Source organism: Alosa sapidissima, chromosome 15 (genome assembly GCF_018492685.1).
Source record: "Alosa sapidissima isolate fAloSap1 chromosome 15, fAloSap1.pri, whole genome shotgun sequence".
In the NCBI taxonomy this organism is placed as follows: domain Eukaryota; kingdom Metazoa; phylum Chordata; class Actinopteri; order Clupeiformes; family Clupeidae; genus Alosa; species Alosa sapidissima.
In genome coordinates, this window is record NC_055971.1 from 22,755,557 (window position 1) to 22,776,637 (window position 21,081).

General features: G+C 43.0%; 2 protein-coding genes across 5 annotated transcripts in view; both read left to right on the top strand.

Moving 5' to 3' along the window:
• Nucleotides 1-10,299, top strand: part of myo1cb (myosin Ic, paralog b) — a 45,691-nt gene extending 35,392 nt beyond the window's left edge. For all 4 annotated transcript variants that reach the window (XM_042064160.1, XM_042064159.1, XM_042064162.1 and 1 more), the window contains 18 exons: nucleotides 2-96; nucleotides 256-302; nucleotides 439-519; nucleotides 1,056-1,161; nucleotides 2,061-2,178; nucleotides 2,518-2,631; nucleotides 3,057-3,133; nucleotides 3,244-3,312; nucleotides 3,606-3,690; nucleotides 4,754-4,913; nucleotides 5,020-5,103; nucleotides 5,294-5,387; nucleotides 5,512-5,567; nucleotides 6,091-6,226; nucleotides 6,860-6,930; nucleotides 7,175-7,272; nucleotides 7,461-7,560; nucleotides 7,849-10,299. In XM_042064160.1, coding sequence (XP_041920094.1) covers nucleotides 2-96; nucleotides 256-302; nucleotides 439-519; nucleotides 1,056-1,161; nucleotides 2,061-2,178; nucleotides 2,518-2,631; nucleotides 3,057-3,133; nucleotides 3,244-3,312; nucleotides 3,606-3,690; nucleotides 4,754-4,913; nucleotides 5,020-5,103; nucleotides 5,294-5,387; nucleotides 5,512-5,567; nucleotides 6,091-6,226; nucleotides 6,860-6,930; nucleotides 7,175-7,272; nucleotides 7,461-7,560; nucleotides 7,849-7,875 — 1,618 coding nt within the window. In that variant the 3' untranslated portion in view covers nucleotides 7,876-10,299. The remainder of the gene's footprint in view (nucleotide 1; nucleotides 97-255; nucleotides 303-438; nucleotides 520-1,055; nucleotides 1,162-2,060; nucleotides 2,179-2,517; nucleotides 2,632-3,056; nucleotides 3,134-3,243; nucleotides 3,313-3,605; nucleotides 3,691-4,753; nucleotides 4,914-5,019; nucleotides 5,104-5,293; nucleotides 5,388-5,511; nucleotides 5,568-6,090; nucleotides 6,227-6,859; nucleotides 6,931-7,174; nucleotides 7,273-7,460; nucleotides 7,561-7,848) is intronic.
• A 295-nt stretch (nucleotides 10,300-10,594) lies between these two features.
• si:dkey-118k5.3 (NLR family CARD domain-containing protein 3) lies at nucleotides 10,595-18,949 on the top strand. Its single transcript, XM_042063602.1, has 9 exons — nucleotides 10,595-11,013; nucleotides 11,884-11,939; nucleotides 12,501-14,408; nucleotides 15,423-15,848; nucleotides 15,986-16,072; nucleotides 16,176-16,259; nucleotides 16,921-17,004; nucleotides 17,436-17,519; nucleotides 17,611-18,949. The coding sequence occupies exons 3-9, from the start codon at nucleotides 12,532-12,534 to the stop codon at nucleotides 17,702-17,704; spliced, it is 2,736 nt and encodes a 911-aa protein (XP_041919536.1). The 5' UTR covers nucleotides 10,595-11,013; nucleotides 11,884-11,939; nucleotides 12,501-12,531; the 3' UTR covers nucleotides 17,705-18,949.
• Nucleotides 18,950-21,081: the final 2,132 nt, after the last annotated feature.

The window sequence follows — 21,081 nt, forward strand, 5'->3', positions numbered from 1 at the left end:
GTCATAAGCTGGCCGATGGAAAGACCCGGAAGGTCATGGGCCGGGAAGACTTCAGGCTGCTGCACTACGCTGGAGAGGTCAACTACAATGTGAATGGTGAGAGGTCACCGGGGATTGGGCAGAGGTGCCTGATGTCAGCAGGGGTGGTCCACCAAAGATGACGGGTTCACCAAAGATCTTGACCTCAAAATGGGATTTGTTCTCTCATGATTGTTCTCTTTCAGTAATTGGATTTCTCTTTGTTCTAATTTTTAGGTTTTCTTGACAAGAACAACGACCTCTTGTTCAGGAACCTAAAGGAGGTAAGAGTGTTGACAGAAAGAGAAGATGCTAAAGGGAACACACACTGACTGATACTAGTGATGTGTCTTTTGAGAACAATAGGATTGTTAGTCTCATTTGTGTTGTGTCTGTGTCTGTGTGTTTCCCTGCTGCTAGGTTATGTGCCGGTCAGAAAACAAGATCCTCACCCAGTGCTTCGACAGGGAGGAGCTGACCGACAAAAAGCGTCCAGAAACGGTGAGAACTAGCTCTTGCTCGCTTGTGCTCTTCCCCCCCCACCCCCCCACCCCTCGTCTACATTAACGGTCCGCTTGTTTTCAAACAAACGTCCCGCCAGTTTCCCTGGCCCATGTCCACGCCTCTGCGCATGGCATCAGATGCGGTGATACTCGGGGAATCTCTGCCCGGGCCCCGCTGGGGCGGCCCACGGCCCAAAGAATGCCCTGACTCTTGGGTGCCCTCCACACTTCGCTCACTGTTTCCCAGCTGCCCCCCGCCCTACCCCCCTCCCAGCACCCACTCCTCCACTGGCCATTGGCCGGGTGTGGGTGGCCCGCTCTTGTTGACTGTTTGTGGGCATTGTTGACGGCTAGTTGCTCCCCCACCATCATCACCAGCAGCACAACGCTGTCAGCGCCTGGTCAGACCTGCACACTGGGACCTGTGTTCTCAGCCCAGTCGCTGGCTTTTTCTCTCCCCCCTCGTTCAACTGGCTTTCTTTCTGTCTCTGCGGCTTGTGCTCTTCATCGCTACTGTACTGTTGCTGCCCGCAGACGGCCACCCAGTTCAAGACCAGTCTGGCGAAGTTGATGGAAATTCTGATGTCGAAGGAGCCGTCGTACGTCCGCTGCATCAAGCCCAACGATGCCAAACAAGCAGGTGTGTTAGCATGACTCTAGGACACAGGCTTAGCTTTGGGGAAAAAGTGTACATAATTGGGTTGTAGGATTGTACATATATTATTATTAATAATAATAATTATAATAATAGTATGATAAGTAATTTGTTTTCTGTTTTTGATTAATGGTTAAAGGTGTTGACTTACAAATGTAATCGGGTTCTGTTTAGTAAGGTGAAGTGAGAGTTGAGTGTGTGGTGTTAGAAATGGTCCAGTGCACTGGACGCTCTCTGTCTTAACAGTAGCACAGTATTTCCTTTGTGCCAGTTTCACAGCTATTTTTTTCTGTTTTTAACAGCCTTTAAGTAATAAACTCACTTGGTGTGATTTTGATTTAAGGTATCAAATTCAGCTGCTGTGTTCATATTGTTGATAGATAATGTAAGCAAAAAGTTACATGGAACTCATGAATGGAAACATAGAGGAGTATTTAAGCAAAAATATATCTTTCACTTACTAATAAAAGTCTTGTACAGGAAAAATCTTTTTGATAAATGATAGCATATTGAAGGTAAATGTGTATTAATTATTTATGCTAAATATTGGTCCTTCTCTGGGGAATCGGTCTCCTTGATCTGTACTGTCAGTCAGCAGCCAATGTATTAAAAATGTCCTTATTCTATCTGTGGAATGTTTTCAGATGAAACGTTCAGACATGTACAAATATATGCAAGTTTGAGTGTTTGCTAGTTTGACACACACACGCACGCACGCGCGCGCACACACACACACACACACACACACACACAGACACACATAGACACGCACACAGACACACATATACTGTACATGAGTCTTTTGTCTCAGAATATGAGATCACCTTTGTGTTCTTTACCCTTACCAATGTTGATGACACTATGTCTGTTGGGTGTTCTGTTAGGTCGTTTTGATGAGGTTCTGATCAGGCACCAGGTGAAATACTTGGGGCTGATGGAGAACCTGAGGGTGAGAAGAGCTGGATTTGCATACCGTCGACGCTATGAGATCTTCCTGCAGAGGTACACATCTGCACCTGAACGGTGCACCTTGATTGCCTTTGAATAATACAGTTCTGCATTTAACTTTTTACATTTTCGGTATATGTTTTGACCATGATTCAATTTTACATTTTATAAATGTTGGATTCTATATTAGTATACATGATGATGTATGAATCATGTATACTTATTGTAAGAATGGCTGGTTGACACTGCTGACATACATTCTATGGAGTACTTGATTTAAATGACACTGTGTGATTATTTGATGATGGTATTTGTGAATAGTTTATTTTAAAGTCTGTTGTTTTTGTAGTTTGTATTAACTCTGCCACGTTTCCCTCCTCGGCTTTCTTGTAGATATAAGTCCCTGTGTCCAGAGACCTGGCCCAGCTGGAATGGCCGTCTGGTAGATGGAGTGTCTACACTGGTCAAACACCTCGGCTACAAGCCGGAAGAGTACAAATTGGGCAGGTTGGTCATTATCAACAGAGATCGACAGTCTGAAAGCTGAAGTAGCAAGTTCTGCTCTACAGTAAAACACAACAGGAAATGAAGAGTTTTGTTCCAAAACGCTATATCCTCCATTTTAATGATTTTTTTTTATATTTTGTTTTCCAAGTAATTTCAATAGAATTGTAATTGGGTATTGTTGTTGGATTTATATTTATTCAGTCAAACCAACACAATTTTATTGATATTACCTGAAATACACAGTTAAATTACATGACTTTTTAATGTTTTTAAAAATGTTTAATGTTTTTAAAAATAGAGATAGTGTTTTGGAACCAAATTCTAATGACCTAAATGACCAACAAAAACATTCAGTATGCACTAGAATCCTCCTGGTTTCCTGGAAACGGTGACTGATCTGAAGCATGACATTTCTGCCTTCACAGGTCTAAGATCTTCATCCGATTCCCAAAGACTCTGTTTGCCACTGAAGATGCGTTGGAAACAAGGAAACACAGTATAGGTGAGTTTGTCTGTCAGTATAATAATTAATAGTAATGTAGGAGTGAAAATATTATATGAGAAATAATTTTGATCCAATCATAATCATGAATACAATCTGTGTTTTTACAGCTACCAAACTGCAGTCAGCCTGGAAAGGCTACAGCCAAAAGACCAAGTACCGCAAACTGAGGAGCAATGGTGTGTGATCTAAGCTTCTCCTGCTCCAATCCTCTATTTTATCACATGTCACTATTGCATGGTCTGAACCTGCGGTTCCTCTCGTACTGAGCAGGATTACCATTGCAACAACACATCATCAGTAGGGTAAAACTAACCTGTCTCACGACGGTCTAACCCCAGCTCACGTTCCCTATTAGTGGGTGAACAATCCAACGCTTGGTGAATTCTGCGTGAGCTTGAAGTGCTGTTTCTGTGAGATGTGTTCCTGTAATGTCAGTCTGCTTGACCCCGTGTGACATGTGACTCCACAGCCATTGTGATCCAGGCATGGTGGAGAGGAATCCTGGCCTGCAAGAAAGCCCAGCGCAGGAGGCAGGCGGCCGACACTATCCGCAAGTGGGTGCTCTTACTTTCAGTAGCAATACGTTGACTTTGGCTAGGGTGACCAGACCTCCATAGTGGCCTGTCAAAATGCATGGAAACCAGAACTGTTCCCCCTTTTTATAGATAAAAACAATAGATATTTTAATGGTATTGACCACCAAACTGGAAATGTCCTGGGTTTTCAAGAGTTGTCCCTGGTTTATCTCAGAATGGCAGACTTTCCCTTTTTAATTTGATTCAAAGTAACTGAAAAGGAGCCGTTTAAAGGCTAATAGATTGCTCAGATGCTGCAATACCAAGAGTATCATTGAAATGGCCTTGCATATATTTGGAAGAATTGAACAGGTTCCTTATTTTCCCTCTGCATATTCCCATGATTTCTGGCGTGTATGACTGTCTGTGTATGTAGTCACATGAGATGGTTTCAGAAAGTGTCAGAAAGTTTCACAAGTGTCCAAGTGTCCACTTGTGATACCTGGCAAAGTTGACAGAGATGTCATGTCCCACAATACGGTGAATTTACTAGTAGAAATTAATCATGGTAATGTATAAGGTTGCATGAATCTAAAGTGGATACTAGTTCAGGCCTTCACATTTGATGCAGTGTTGAGATGGGAACTTCCATTAACGTGGCCCAACACATTATGAGAAGAAAAGAGGATTCAGATTAAAAAGGAAGTGAAGATTATGTCTAGGGCAAGTCTTCAAACCCGTCATATTTTGTGCAGCAGAATGGGCAGTGGTGACATGTAGCTGTGACGTGGTGGAAGGTTCTGTTATTTTGAAGCATTTGTTTTCTCTGTTGACCGTCAAAGGCTTTTCTGTTGAACCAAAGGTATATTACTCATCAAACTATCCAGTAATGTTGCTTTTGATTTAGCTGGAAACTGCAGCAATGTACGACTACGCACTGTTTTGTAATCCGATTATGAGGGGCAATTCCTAGCTTCAATCCTTAAAAATAAATAGAAATGGTATAGAATATACGCTAACCATTTTGCCTATGAACTGGCCATGTGTCGACTCGGGGTTTGACTAAAGCCAACTCTTAAAAATGCCCATCCCCTTTCCACAGGTTCATCAAGGGCTTCATCTACAGACACCAGCCTAGATGCCCAGAGAATGAGTACTTCCTGGATTATGTGCGCTACTCTTTCCTAATGAAACTCCACAGGAGCCTGCCCAAGACCGTGCTGGACAAAAGCTGGCCCACTCCCCCACCTGCCCTGGCTGAGGTACCATGTGACTACATAACCCACAATCCCTTGAAACACAAACACAAGCACTGACAATGGTGTGACCAAGCTTTGGTCAACTCTCTTGTTGTTCTGTTTGTGACAGGCATCAGAGCATCTGCGCAAAATGTGCATGCAGAACATGGTGTGGAAGTACTGCAAGAGCATCAGCCCAGAATGGAAACACCAAGTGAGTTCAAAAGAAAAGAAAAGAAATATACACAGTAGATCCTCTCCCATTTTGTCCTCCAGCTGCTCACTGCTCTCTCTCTCTCTCTCTCTCTCTCTCTCTCTCTCTCTCTCTCTCTCTCTCTCTCTCTCTCTCTCTCTCTCTCTCTCTCTCTCTCTCTCTCTCCTCTATTCGTGTCTTCAATCTACAGATGGAGCAGAAAATGGTAGCAAGCGAAATCTTCAAGGACAAGAAAGACAACTACCCTCAGAGTGTCCCCAAACTCTTTGTGGGCACCAGGCTCAGTGAGTAGTTCTGCTGTCCACGTCCCCCTTAATGGTTCCACACTGAACCTTCTACATGCCGTCTTAATGGCTCTGAAGTGTCCTGAAACGATGTTCTTACACAGTGGTGTTTGTTCCTGCCTAGATGGAGAGGACATCAACCCCAAGGTGCTCCAGGCTCTTGGAAGTGAGAAGATGAAGGTGAGCTCAAGAGCAAGCTTTTCTCCTTATCAAAATACATTTGGGAGTGCATGTTAGGTTCTTAACACGTATGTAAGTATTTAGTGGTGTGTGTGTGTGGTGTGTGTGTGTCTGTGTGTGTGTTTGTGTGTGTGCTTGTGTGTGTTTGTGTGTGTGTGTGTCTGTGTGTGTGCCTGTATATGCCTGTGTGTTTGTGTGTGTGTGTGTGTGTGTGTCTGTGTATGCCTGTGTGTCGGTGTGTGTGTGTGCCTGTATATGCCTGTGTGTTTGTGTGTGTGTGTGTGTCTGTGTATGCCTGTGTGTCGGTGTGTGTGTTTGTGTGTGTGTGGTGTGTGTGTTTGTTTGTGTGTGTATTTGTGTGTGTCTGTGTGTGTGTCTGTGTGTGTGCCTGTGTATGCCTGTGTGTGGGTGTGTATGTGTTGTGGGAATGGTTTGTTCTTTTGTTTTGTGTGTGTGTGTGTGTGTGTGTGTGTGTGTGTGTGTGTGTGAAATTAACAGTAAGCTGTTTTGTGTATACAAACAGTATGCAATTCCAGTGACCAAGTATGACAGGAAAGGATACAAAGCGCGCTCCCGGCAGCTGCTCCTCACAGCAAACTGTGTCGTCATTGTGGAGGAAGCCAAACTGAAGCAACGCGTCGACTACAACTCTCTGAAAGGTAACAACTTCTCCCAAACCTTAATCTCTGTTAGAGCCCATCAACAAGACACTACGTGTGGGTGCATACTGAAAGCATTTAGCATTTAGCTAATGCTAAAAAATGACTGTGTGATAGTGTATGATTATGTTTCCGTGTGGGTTGCCTTGAAGAGCTGTAACGTCAGGAGTGGCCGTGATGCTACTATATACTTGCTGTGTTTCAGTCAGGACCACTATGTCCAGGTAGTTGATTACTATTTGTATCGCATAATGTTTAATTTGGCGGTATGGCTCTGTTCTGGGAGCCCCCTGCCCTTTCACGTGCAAACATAGAAAGCCTAAGGCAGAGGGAGCAGCAAGATATAACCCCCATAGGGTACAGAACAGACCTGACCTGACAACAACTAGACAACAACAACTAGACATTGATAAGTCAGATGTATGAGGAGGAGATGGGGTGGAGGTGGGTTGCAAAAAGCCTTGCAAAGAAAGAGGCATGAGTAGGCAGGCTACAGCAGCTTAAAAAGGGCGCCCTGAATGATGTCCACCAATATACTGTAAGAGGGAGTAATCAGCTGAGCAGTTAGCCAAGTTGCTGGGCGTGACTCCGTGGCCTGCCTTAACTAATGCTACGCTCCATTTGTGTCCTCAGGAATCTCAGTGAGTTCCCTCAGCGATGGCGTCTTTGTTCTGCATGTGCCATGTGAGGATAACAAGCAGAAGGTGAGACCGAACCTCCTGCTCACCTGAAGGCTGAAGGAAACTATCACAACACAGAACCGATGACATAGCCCTTTTGTTCCCATCTAGTTTTGAAGTTTATTTTGGCCTTTGTTACACATATAAGCTGCAGCAATGGTTTTGAAATCTAGTGATGCAGTTAGGTTTGCTATGAAATGCATGTCACTGCACTTTTAGTCTTCATAGTTCTAAGGTGAGTGATCTCTGCTTTTCTTCTCATGTGCAGGGGGATGTGGTTCTCCAGAGTGAACATGTCATTGAGACTCTGACAAAACTGGCAATCTGTGCCGACAAAATCAACAGCATCAACATCAACCCGGGGAGGTGAGTGTTGAGCTCAGTCCACCAAGGGACCTTTCTCTGCAAAACTTTCAACACAATGAACTGTTTCATGTGCATGTTCAAGTGTCCAGTGATTCAGAGCTGTGTTTGAGGAAGTAAGTCACCTCTCTCTCTCTCTCTCTCTCTCTCTCTCTCTCTCTTTCTCTCTCTCTCTCTCTCTCTCTCCGCAGTATAACATTCACAGGGGGTCCAGGAAAAGAAGGGATCATAGACTTCACTGCTGGCTCAGACCTGCTCATTGCCAAGGCCAAGAATGGACACTTATCTGTGGTAAGTTGGGTGTGTGGGGGCTGTCAGTCCTACTGAAAGCAAAATATACTGTACAAATAGCTACACTCATCAATCGGTGTAAAGCGATCAGGCAATCAACACCACATGTTGAGACTTCAAATGGTTTGTTTAGTATTGGATGTAAGAATTATGAATCTGATTGGTAGGACATACTGTACATTCAGAGCCAGTGTGTGGAAACAGCTTTTCAGGACACTTCAAATAATAACCACTTCTGAGTGTGATATGAGGAAGAGAAATCACATTTTTTTCAAAACTGTTTTGCAGACTGCTCCTCGCCTGAACTCAAGATGATGACAGTTACTAAGCACTTCCTGATTCCGCACTGGACTGCCTGTCCAGATCCACTCTTCTGTCTGCCAATCATGACTGCGGACTGCCTCGTCTGCCACATCAATCACACACCGGCTCCAATGACGGCAAACGATTCTGCTTCCAATTGTGAATCTTCAAGCGAACTAATCGATATTTATGTTTATATATATATATATATTTGGGGGGGATTAATACTGTTGTTTTGAATATTATAATTTTACATTTGAAGCCAAGGAATAACAATGTTTACTGCATTTTCCCCTGTCCTCTCTTTATCTGTTGCTTTTTCGTTGGGGAGTGGAATCCATTGAAAAAGTGCTAGAGATAACCTCAGCTATAAGTCATTGGAGATAATCAGGGTTAACTGTTAGTTTGTATCACTGCTCTCTGTTCAGGTTCATCCATTATTATCTGTCATATACTCAGCTTCTGACCCTGTATGCGACTGCTCTCAGTGCCACTCAAAGCAGTATGCATTACAAAGCCATGTCCGTCATAATGGGCCTTGTCGTTAGTTTGGATGTTGAAATTATCTCTCGTTATGTTTGGGTAGAGATGGGAGGATAAGTCTGAGGTACACATGCCGCTTTGTCTTTCTTTTGCATTGCCAAATAAGTACAAAGTAAGTGAAGGGAAATTGCTCAAATTTTGTGAGTTGTGAGAGTGTGCAGGGCACAAAATGGAGAAGTATCAGGAACTGTAGGGAAGCCCACTCCGTTTCAGCTCTCTGGTTGGTCACTTTTGGATTCACTCTAGGCCTACAAAGGTCTTAGACACATACATTGAGTGGTAACGCCCAGGCAAAAGAGACTTACAGAGAGGGGGAGATGGGTAGGAAATGGGGTAACTGTTGTTTGGCTTCTGTCTAATTTGTCATCCTAAACCAGTGCCTTTATCTAATGCAGACACTACCTTACTTATATTCCATGTATGACAATGTTGAGTCTGAAATGTAACATGAGTAGCATTGTTCTATATTTCATACTGTAAAAACACAGCCAGACTCAAACATGCAACTACACTTAAGGATAGATAGTCCCTCCAATACACTGGATAAATATAACTTCAAGTGTTCCAGTTGCAGGCATCTTGGTAGTATCTGTTATTTCTGTAAGAGGCAGCATCTGAGTCTTTGTCTCAACACTATAGTCCAAATGTTTTACACAAGAAAGACAGAAAGGTATACACAAAAAATATATTGTTCAGATTGTGTATTCCTGTAAGATTGATTTTGTATATGTAGATATGAAATGCTACTAAACAAATCTTCCCACATTAGACAAAACACAGCGTTATGGTCTTGACTGTTTTGATTGATACCCGTTTTGTTCAGGCCAAGCACTTGAAAGACATGAGTGACCTAATAGTTTCTTTGTGTTGTTTTGTTTTGCCTTGCTTTGTACTGCATAATTCATAACTATTTAGATTTTTATTAAGCTTCTTTGAACCAATTATTCTCCAGTGAGGAGAAATGTGAAGGATGACTGTAATGTGGTGGCATGCTTTGGATCAAATGTAAAGTTAATTGTAGAGTAAAACAACAAGACCAAAAACACTATATATTTTTTTGTCATTTGAATACTTTGTATAAAAAAAAAGACGCAACTGATTTCTTAAAGCATAAAAAAAAATCATTATAATTCACATTTTGTAATTATTTTCTACTCTTTGTGTAATATAAGATTTATTTAAAGGGTTTTGAAACTCAAAACAAAATTTGCACCACATTATGTATGCAAAGGTAATGGACTTTCTGAAAATGTATTCACCCACAATTCCGTAGACTTGGTAGAACTGCATAGACTTAGACCATTCCCCCTTTAAACAACTGGAAAACTGATCCAAACAGTTTTGTGTGCCTAAGTTATACTGCCTGGGAGAGTACAACCTCTCATTGACAAGCCCTGTTCCAAGTCTACTTTTGGTAATGATCCACCAGGGTAACAACTTCTAATAACACGCCACTGCCCTGACATTAGCCAGGAAAGATGTAAGGATTTTTGTTTTGTTCTGCCCTTCTGCAAGCTTGCAAAGCTGTGGTGAGAGGCAAGTGAGAATGCAAAGGGGTGTTATGCTTTTTTAAAAATCTTTTATCTCTTTTAGAATGACACTATTGTGCCTTCCGCTACAGCTAAATATTTAATGTATTTCTACTGGTTAAAGACCAACTTTTTGTCTTTCAGCAGTTTATTTTCCTCAGACAGTTGCTTGGCATCATTGACCTAATGTTCTGAAATTGCATAATTAAACTTGTCAATCCTTTCAAATAAAATGTTATGGTCCTAATAGAAAATCACATTAATCTATTATGTATACATTGAATGAATGGGCAAAATACTCTTTAAGTATAAACTGACAAATATCAACTGTAAGTTAAAAATAAAGCACTAATAGGCATTTCAACTATTGTGTTTGAATATATTGCACTGTCAGCAAAAATACTCCCACAACCAACACTAGTGCAAAAATAACTCCACACTTACTGGAAAGAATGGAAGATAGGCATATTGCAAGGTAGGCTACTTGAGAAATGGCCTAGGCCTACTGTCAAATTAGATGCCAGATTGTATGAAAGACGTTTATGTGAGTGTCTACACCTCAATAGCAGGCTAGGCTACATCCTTGTAGTGTCTATGTCTACATCGTATGGAATGTTGCAAAGTTAGTTAGAAATCCGAAACTGAAAGTAGTAATAGTGACATGTTGTGTTGTATGGGTTCACAACTTAGTTTCTCAAACTCTACTACGAGTTTACGGAAGGAGCCTACTGGATTACCCCTGTTACGTTTGACCTCTATTATTGAGGGAATAATATGCGAGTATTTGTAGGCTTCTACAATATGAAAGCTGTATAGAAGCTAGCAGCCTATTGCCTATTGCTAATACTGGAATTGCCCAGTGAGCGTGACTGGAGGAGTTCCAGAATTGCGTCAGATAGACTACTTTTGAGTGAAGACAAACACCCTTTTCATAATCTTCGCTATCAAGTTGGAAGACATATCAAATCACAGCCTAAATTAAAATACTCGTCTTTTTTACCTTCGTTGTGATAAAACGCCTGGATCATTTGCATATGTGACCTCTCCAAATAGGTTAGGTATTCCGTCATTTGTTCAGGTAGGCTACATACTATCAATTTGGCATGATGACGTTAAATGCTGTTTATGTTGCTTATTTGTTCATCACTGTTACATATTCCCCAGGTTGCTATGGGGGTAGGCCTATATTTATCTCATTAAAACCTAATGCACCACGATCTACAATATTCCTTGATTCACACGCGTTGTGCTATCCACAAACACAACATTCCTGACTTGTAGGTGATTTGTACAGAATACAGGCAATATATCGTTTGTAATTTGTAAAAATTTTACAAATTACATACATTTTTTTTTTACATAATAGTGTATAATAGCCTGCTCCATGTAAATTGACTCAAAACTTCTAGAAACATTTACAGTGAAGACTCGGGGAATTCCCAGTGTTCAACTTGCACGCTTTGAGAAGTCTTCTGAGCAGAACTGTTGGCTATAGCCATTGAAATACAAACTAACAAGATTAGATTGTAGCCTATGAAGAAAGTCAATGTGCACATCCGTGCAGGACAGGTTTAGTAAATATAAAAAACTAATGAAAAAGATCTGCACATTAACGTTTCCTTACACGTAGGACAGCCTACCAGATGCTGCACGTGTTGCTGTCATCAGCCAGTTATTTATTTATTTATTTATTTTATTAATGTATTAATTAATTAATTTATTGATACCCTAATCATGCACAAATATGCCACTTTCTTCACACAGAGGAACATTTACAATGTTGAACATAAGCTATACAGTTGTGTTACACAGGTTGTGAATTGGCAACTGGGAATTCCCCAAAACGCCTTCATGAGCGTTTTATTGGCACTCAAGTGACTTTAGGTGTAAGGTGAGGTCTGCCATTTACAACAAAAAATACACTTTATATTCTAATTTGCATCAACAGGTGAGGGCAAGGGGTTCTGCATCTAACCTGGAAATGTGTCTAGTTTGGAGGATTTGGTAAGACATCCTATTATTATCGACAAAACACATACTTTTTTTGTAAATCAATATTTTTCCTTTTCATGCAGTTGTTACAGCACTGTTAACAGTAGAGTTGTGAAAAATGGTTAACCAGTTTGCAGTTTCTGATTTAAGCTCAGACATAGCACTGACAACCTTCACTGTCTTTTTGAGCAATCTTTTGGCCAACTAAGTTAATCAATATGCCTGTATTCATCGGTCCTTTAGTCTTGACTTGAGAGACCTGTCAGACTCAGATGGACTCAGGTAATCGGAGTTGTTCTGCACTGAGTGCTTAGATCATCCAGGATAGATAGCCTGCAGCAAATATCACCTTATGACAGGATGCCATAGACATCATAGCTGCTCAAATTTGTGGATGTTGCCAAGAAATGCTGACATTATCCATGGAACATCTTTTATTTACCCACTTATTTAACTAAATTTGCATGCCTTTGTGCTTCTGCTTCGACGACATGTTCGAATGAAGATATTTGTTTTTGCCAATATCATGTGACATTCTAAGTCTGAACGTTAGTATCCCCTCTGCCTTCACAGGTGACATTTGCATTGCATCACTGCACTGCAAATGGCTGTGGGGCCATTCAGTGAACAGGTACGGGAGAGCCGCGTGGAGCTTGTTGATGCTTGGAGCAAACATGTGACATCTCTTCTGGACCTCCTTTCCCAAGCTGGTGCTATCACTGAGGAGGATGTGAGCCTGGTAAGAGGGGGAGGGTGTTTAGGAGATCGCGATCGCATGCGGAACTTGCTGGATGTGCTGTACGGTCGAGGAGAGGATGCCTGCTGTGCTTTCTTTAAAGTCATGCCAAGGGTTCAGACCGCCTCGGGAACCAAGAACCCTAACATCTCCATCCAGCCGAACTTACAGGAGCACCTTCAAAGACACAGAGAAGTACTGGGCAAGGAGCACGGCCCCAAACACTCAGGTAACATCAAAGCTAAAGCTCCAGACAGCAGGCAGGCTAAGCCCTACACTGACATCACGCTGTCCAAGAGGCCAGGCTATGAGGTGCACCTGCAGCACCAGCATGAGGCGGCCATGGTCGGAGAGTCTTTCAGGGGTCATGCACAGGAGAGTAAAGGGCAAGGGGAGATCTGTGTGTTCAGGGAGATGTACCAGAGTCTGCTGGCAGTCCCGGGGGATGGCCTGACCCTGCTGTCAGGCGTGGCGGGTAGTGGCAAGACCACGGTGGTCCGGCGACTCGTCCACGAGTGGTCCTCACAGAAGGACAGCAAAAAGATCATCCTGTCTCTGTCCTTCCGGGAGCTGAACCTTCTCACGGAGCCAGACAGTCTGCAAGGTCTGCTGTCCATGCATTACAGTCACCTGAAGCCCGTTTTGACTGAGATCATGGGCGACAAGCTTGAGCGCGTGCTTCTCATCCTCGACGGACTCGACGAATTCTGCTTTCCGCTGGACTTCAAACGCACCCCCAAGTGTTCAGACCCGGAGCGGGCAATGCCCGTGGGCGCCATGGTGGTGAACCTACTCAAAGGCAACCTTCTCCCAGGTATCTCCATCCTCCTCACCTCCCGACCCCACGCTGTCTCCAAGGTCCCTCCGGAGCTGGTGAACGTGTTTTGCAGTGTTCTGGGCTTCACACCAGCTCAGCAGCAGGAGTACTTCAGACACAACTGCAGCTCGGTGCAGGCTGGAGCACAGGTGTGGGATTACGTGTCCACCCATAAGCCCTTGCAGCTTATGTGTCACGTCCCTGCCTTCTGCTGGATTGTGTCCACAGCCTTGTACAATGGAAGCCCTGGTCTCACCCAACCTGTCCCTGCAGCGGACAACAGTAAAAGTGTGTCCGAGGATGCGACACCCTCTGCACCATGCATCCCTACTGATCCTAGTGCTGTGTTAATAACATCCTCAGTGAAGACACTGACCATCACAGACATCTACTGCTGTTTCCTGAAGTCCATCCTGGTGTTCCATGGGGAAGGGAGGGAGGAGGATTCTCGCTGGCGCCTCCTTCAGGATGCTCCGCGCATCTTGCAGGAGAGCCGCCCAGTGCTGAGAGGCCTCGGGGTCCTGGCTTTCCAGGGGCTGGTGGAGAGACGGTTTCTCTTCGACTGCGCGGACCTGGACCGCGCGGGACTCTCCTTGGACCGCGCTGATGTCTCGCGCGGGGTCTTCCTGGTGGAGATCCTGAAAGAGGACAGCACCTCACTCACGCTGGAGAAGAACTTCTACTTCATCCACACCAGTGTGCAGGAGTTTCTGGCGGCCACGTACTTTGTGTATGAATCGCTGTCCGGCTCAGACCCATTTGCTGGGCAGCAGCCTCACACGTTCAAGCTTCCGCCAGCACTCCAGAGGCTAATGACCTCCACGTCCAAGAAGCTACTCGGGGCCAAAGGTCTTCTGAAACGACACGTCAAGAAGGCTCTTCTGTGGAGCGAGCAGAAACAGTCGGGACATATGGACTTGTTCTGCAGGTAAATTTAACAGTAGTATTCATAATAAAGACATTATATAGATATACTTAATATCATGGTATAAAGGTATAGTTAATATTGTCCCTCTCTATCAAGAAGCTCTTGAAGACCCAACTTTTTCAAGGCTGCCTCATCTCCTTACACTTCTAACAACCTAACACACCTAATACGTACTTACCATGCACTGCCCTTTCTTCCCTCCTCTACCTTCTTCTTCTACCAATTTCTCTTTCTGTACACGTTGACTAGTACCTTTAACTTCTGTCATCTAAACTACTTTACTGTGTTGATTGATGTAGTATTAATTCATAAGGTCTCCTCTGCATTGTAGCTTGAATGTTATTCCTGTTTTTGTATATTTTTGTAATAAAAGCATCTGCTAGTAGCCTGGCTAACGTCAGACCTCATCTCATTGAGATGGGGTCTGGGAACTACACGCTCATTTTCTCGTATTTGAAACGTGGTTTACGAATGCCCAGAGCAGTTTATGGGGCGCTACAAATGTCTTATCAAATGTGTCTGTACGTACTGTAGCGCATAACCTCTTCGGTGTGTCGTCATCGTCTTGCTGTCCCACCTCCGTTCTGTGATTGGTTCCTTCGTTGAGGTGAAAACGAAGTCCATAGAATCCAGGCTGCCTAGCACCGTGAATAAAACATAAAGATATAATAAGCCATAACAAGTCATACAAAGTTGTAATAAAGATATAATTAATATCAGTTATAATTCTCTATGAAATGTGTATTTTTTTCCCCCACTGAATGTTAAATTAACTCCATGTAGGCATTGCATGGAAGTAAGTCTGCTAAATGCATTCATAATACTATAATGAACACCTTACTGACACCAGTTCTGTTCAGATAAAGTGTGTTGCACAAGGACACTTTCAGATGAATCCATGTGGAACTGCACTGAATTTGGAACACTTAAGTTACTGAACAACCTCTTAACATTCTGAAGCGCCACCAATGCTAACTAATTCATCTCAATGAATCTCTCCTGTCACTCCTCCAGGTTTGTTTCTGGCCTCATGGTTCCACGAACCCGCCTCACCTTAGATGGCCTTTTCCCCAGGACGGGATCTCTGTTCTGCTCCTCTTCACCCTCTACTCCATCCACTGCCCCTCCGTTCTACCTGTCTCTCCTTCACTCACAGCTCCAGAGCTGCAGCCTCTGCCCAGAGCGACAGGTGAATGTGTGCCACTGCCTGTACGAGGCTCAGGACTCAGGCCTGTCCCAGCGGCTGCAGAGCTGGCTGCAGGTGCTGGCGCAGATGCCCCGGTCAGAACACTCGTCTCTGGAGAAGAAGGACTGGAGCGAGCTGGCCTTCCTGCTTCAGCTTAGCCCCGACCTGGACACGCTCAAGCTGGACGCCCAGGGTCTGGACGCGGAGGGGCTACGCAGACTTTTGCCCGTGCTTCCTCTCTTCCGCACCCTCAGGTGAGATTGGCCCTGTAAGCTCCTCTGGCTCAACAATCAGCACTCTTCAAAGCTGTCCACTGGTGTGAACAAACAGAGAATGAAATTCCCTGAAAATCACATTCCGGTTTGTTCTATCCTTTCACCCCCTTTAAAAGCCTGGGACAGAATCCCCTTGGTCCTGAGGGAGCCGCTGTGCTTTCCAAGGCGCTTAAGACTCCAGCTTGCCGTGTCGAGAGGCTGTGGTGAGTGGCTCTTAACCAAACCCACGCTGAGTGAACAGTGGCCCATTGCAGTGCTCTCTGAGGCGTGATCTCAATGTGCATTTCCTTGTGTGTTTGTTTACAGGGTAGTGAAGACTGGACTTGGTTGTGAAGGGGTCCGGATCCTGTCAGACACACTGAAGGACAACCGGACTGTTGTTGATCTCAGGTAAAATCACAAGCAAAAGCCAACAGGTAGCAGACTTTCCTTGAAAAAATCAACAGCAACAATGTTAATGTAAACTACAGTAGAAATGCTACTGACATTGCCAGTATATTTTGTGTAGAAGAGTTGTTCTGCAATAGCTGTTCATACATTCGGGGCAGCCGTGGCCTACTGGTTAGCACTTCGGACCTGTAACCGGAGGGTTGCCGGTTCGAACCCTGACCAGTAGGCACGGCTGAAGTGCCCTTGAGAAAGGCACCTAACCCCTCACTGCTCCCCGAGCGCCGCTGTTGATGCAGGCAGCTCACTGCGTCGGGATTAGTGTGTGCTTCACCTCACTGTGTGTACACTGTGTGCTGTGTGTGTTTCACTAATTCACGGATTGGGATAAATGCAGAGACCAAATTTCCCTCACGGGATCAAAAGACTATATATACTTATACTTATACATTGTAAGTGTAATCTGACCTAGCAAACAAAACTACACAGTGAATAACCTGGAGCTATTGGAGTCATAGTGTGTGTATAAGATGTTATAGAAATGTTCTTCACACAATACCTTTCTTCTTCACACAATACCTTTATTATCTAAATATGTTGCTTTAAAGAACAACAACAAAAATTGCTGAAGCATTTTAAAAAGTAATGTCTGATGTCTTTGTAGAATGGCCATCAATGACATTTCTGATGGAGGAGCAGGACATCTTGCTGATTTACTGAAGACAAATTGTGCTTTGAAAGATATAAGGTAAGGGAAAGACAAGATATCTTTTGTTAATAAAGTTGTAGACAGAAGCACAAATTGCTCCTACAGTTGTGCACGACAGATTTAATGAAGAATCTTTATCTACATGGACCTCAACTTACAGTCAAGTCAAGTCAAGTCGCTTTATTTGTATAGCACATTTAAAAACATTAGAGTTGACCCAAAGTGCTTCACAGTTGATGAGGTTGGACTGTCAGGATGTTGTAGTGCTTCAGCCAGTTCGTCCAGAATGGCAGATATAGAATATGAATTTTGTCAAACAATTTCCTCCTTCTCCAATCTCCATACTGAGACATTATGGGGTGTCTATACAGTCTACCCTGTATTGTACTGTGTATACCTTAGTGCTGTGCATACTGTATGTGTGGGAGGCTGATTTTTTCATAAGGCTCTGTTTACTTTTTTATCTTTAGACTTCGTGACAACCAGATAACAGACAAAGGGGCTGAACTTCTGATGGATGCCCTGACAGAGAACTCAACTCTTCAGTATTTATGGTGAGTGCTGCACATCATGACGATATAACAAGTAATCATTCATTTTAAATGCTACCATTTGTTTAATTTGGTGGTTTTCATTTCACTACAGGCTCTTTGACAACAAGTTCACTAAGGATGGTGTGAAGAAGCTCATAGAATTCTCTAAGACGAGAACCAATCTTGAAATCAAAGTGTGTGTCTAAACGGCAAGAATGTAAATGTTTTGAAGATGAGGAATGAATAGGTATACATATATCATTGTATACTTTGGTGGGCGATTCAATGAATGAAGATCTAGTTACATTCAGACCGTTCATATAAGTGCATTAAATGACTATGTATTGATGAAGGTTAATGTTCATCTCAAGGGTTACTAGCACACAAGTGCCTCATTAAAACATAAAGAGACGTTGTACTCCCCAGATTTTGAATATTGCTGTATTATATCAGTTTTGTTATCTTTTGTCATTGTAAATATTTTATTTAAGTAATTTTTACAATTCCATGTATACACATTGTTACGGGCATATTTCAGGTGAACAGTCTATGTGTACTTTATTAGACGGTCTACTGGATTTGCTTCCGCTAAAGAGATCCTATCTAGAGTATTTAAACTTTAAATACCCCAGCACTGCCCTCTGTTGGTCACTGTAGCAAACAAGAATTGTGGACTAATGATGAACTTTGGAGGATTTTTGTCCATCACCAGGCCTCAACACTGGGTAGATAAGAATATAGTTCTGAATGTCTTAAGGTTGTGATTGCCGTAAACTCAATGTGGCATTGTTCCAAATGTCATGTCCAAGTGCTGTGAGATGATACATCTGCTGTTTGCTGACGTCTGCTGGCAGTGGTCCCAAAGGTCAAGATTATTTTATTCAAAGTTGACACGTGCTCTCCGTCAAGTCCACAAACATCCAAGTGTTTATCTTTGTACTTATTATCTTAAGGTTCAAATTACTTGCATTGTGATAAGATAGGTAAACCTTGGTCTTGTGAATAATAAGGTCAGTAGACTTAATGTTATCTGTGCATCATATAACGTATTTTATGACTTATATGTAATGTCTTCGAGAGGGTAGAGAAGAGCCGCACAATCTGGCTCCATATCGATGCTTTTATTAAACGATAATGTTTCGGCCTGGGGCCTTCTTCAGATCGTGAAAGGACCCAGGCCGAAACGTTATCGTTTAATAAAAGCATTGGTATCGTTGGTGCAGCACTTCTCTACCCACTCTAAGTAATTTGCCAATGACCAGCAGCTCACCAACAGTTCTGTGTGTGCGCTACATTTGCCTTAAATTATATGCAATGATGCAATGTCTACCATTGTGTCTGTACTCCTCAGGGATATGCAGTTAGCAGTATTTTGTACATGTACATACTTGTACATACTTGCCATAGAAATTATTGTTTTTAAATAAAAAATAAAGGATACAAAAATGCATTATTCTCAAAAATAGTATTTGTATCAAAAATGTTTGGGGCTGTTTTAATGTAGTCATGTGATAACCAGTATTTATAATAAATGGATGGATGGCAATGAACTGAATGCTTATTGATAAGATCCTCCGTTTGACAAAGACATTCTCATGCAATTAAATAACTAATTAAAATATAGCTGCAAGCAGCAATGTGGGGGCCAAGCAGGCAGTTCAGCAGGCCAGATGTGCCATGTAACTCAATGCTGTGGCATCAGGCATATAGAATTAAGCAGTCACAGCAAGTTCCATGCAAAACAACCCAAGATTGGCTGAGTTACAAGGTCAAGTTTCACATCAAAACATAACTGATTTTGTGTGGCTGAACCAGGGCTGAGTGTCGCCGCCCCCTCAACCAGCCAACTCACCGCCGCAATCGCCCCTGCCCGTCCCACCCTGCCCCACCCTTGCACGCACGCATTAGAATTAATTGAATGGAACTCGCTGTATCAGTTTCACATCACAAATAAAAGATCGATTGAGATATGATCATGCTTGCTGTGATTTCAATGCCCCCATAGAGGTCAAAGGTCACCAAATTATTTGTGCATCATCAGGATGAACCAGACGGTTCTATGGGCTGCCATTGACCTCCATTGCAGAATAATGCAGCAACTACAGGCCAAAATACATTTTTGCCAATTACAGAGCCCCCTAGAGGTCACCAAATTTCGTAAGCGTCCCCCTGATTGGGTCCTGAGTCCATGCACCAATTTTGGCTTTGATAAATGCAAGGGTTGCTGAGATATGAGCTCACTTCCTGTTTGGCGGCTTCGCAGCAAGTTTCGATTGGCTGTTACAGCCGAATGCTACTGTCAAATGTTCCAAAAAGCAATGCACTGATAAGGCATGGTCTGAAGATGGTCTCTGCCAATTTTGGTGAGGATCCGCTGAAATTTGTGACCTGCGAAAACTTGTATGTGTTTTTGATTAAATCCAATATGGCAGCCGAATCAATTACGATGATATCACAAATTGGCTTGGGTCGGCCTAAGGACATTCAACAGTACTACCAGACACCACTAGTGCATTTTAATTCTAAGCAAAACTGCTGCTACAGGCCAAAAGGCATGATTCTTAATTACAGCGCCCCTAGAGGTCAAAGGTCACCAGATTTCTTGAGCGTCCCCCTGATTGGGTCCTGAGTCCACGCACCAATGTTGGCTTTGATAAATGCAAGGGTTGCTGAGATATGAGCTCACTTCCTGTTTGGCGGCTTTACCGCAAATTTTGATTGGCTGTTACGGGCGAACGGTAATACTTCCGAAGACGAAAAGTGATAACTTTTGTGAGGCTTGGTCTGAAGATGATCTGTGTAAAATTTGGTGGGAATCAGAGAAAGTATGTGACCCCTGATACATTTTAAGTGTTTTTGATGAAATCCAAAATGGCGGAAAATCCATCATGGCGGAAAATGACGTCATAGGGTGCGTTGAACTCGGCTTGGTCCAAGGATTCCAACGATACCTGACTTTTGAAAATCGGACCTACGGGTCAAACTTTACGTGAGTGAACACACTTCCAACTTTGGCCTGTTGGTGGCGCTAGAGGGTTCGAGTTGCCGACATGAAACTTGGTGACATGAATCATGGGACCGTCCCCAATTAGTGTGGCAAATTTCCCAACTTTTTACCAGACGGTTCTATGGGCTGCCATTGACTTCCATTGCATATAATAATAATAATAGGAAAACGTAGAAACACAATGAGGTCCTCGCAGCTTCGCTGCTTGGCCCCCAATAAGAATCACTTCACATTCTGCTGCTGTGTGGATATGTTATATTTTGTTCCAAAATATGACATATGGGTAAGTGTCATTTTTATATCTATATTCAAATTCATATTTACGGCCTGCCTTAATTTTTGATGCCTGATAAGTCTGGCACAACCATTTGTTTTAGGAACTGGCTCTCCTACTTGCAGTATTTCACCACACCAATGAGAACTGCATTTTACTGTTAGAATGAGATTTTGCCGTTAGAGGGCAACGTCGAGGTAAAAGTCGGAAAGTGAGTCAGTTCGCCTGCATTGTGTTCACCTGGAGTACCAGTCTTGTCACAGCTGTGTTAATGGTGTCAACAAACTTTTTTTTACCAATAT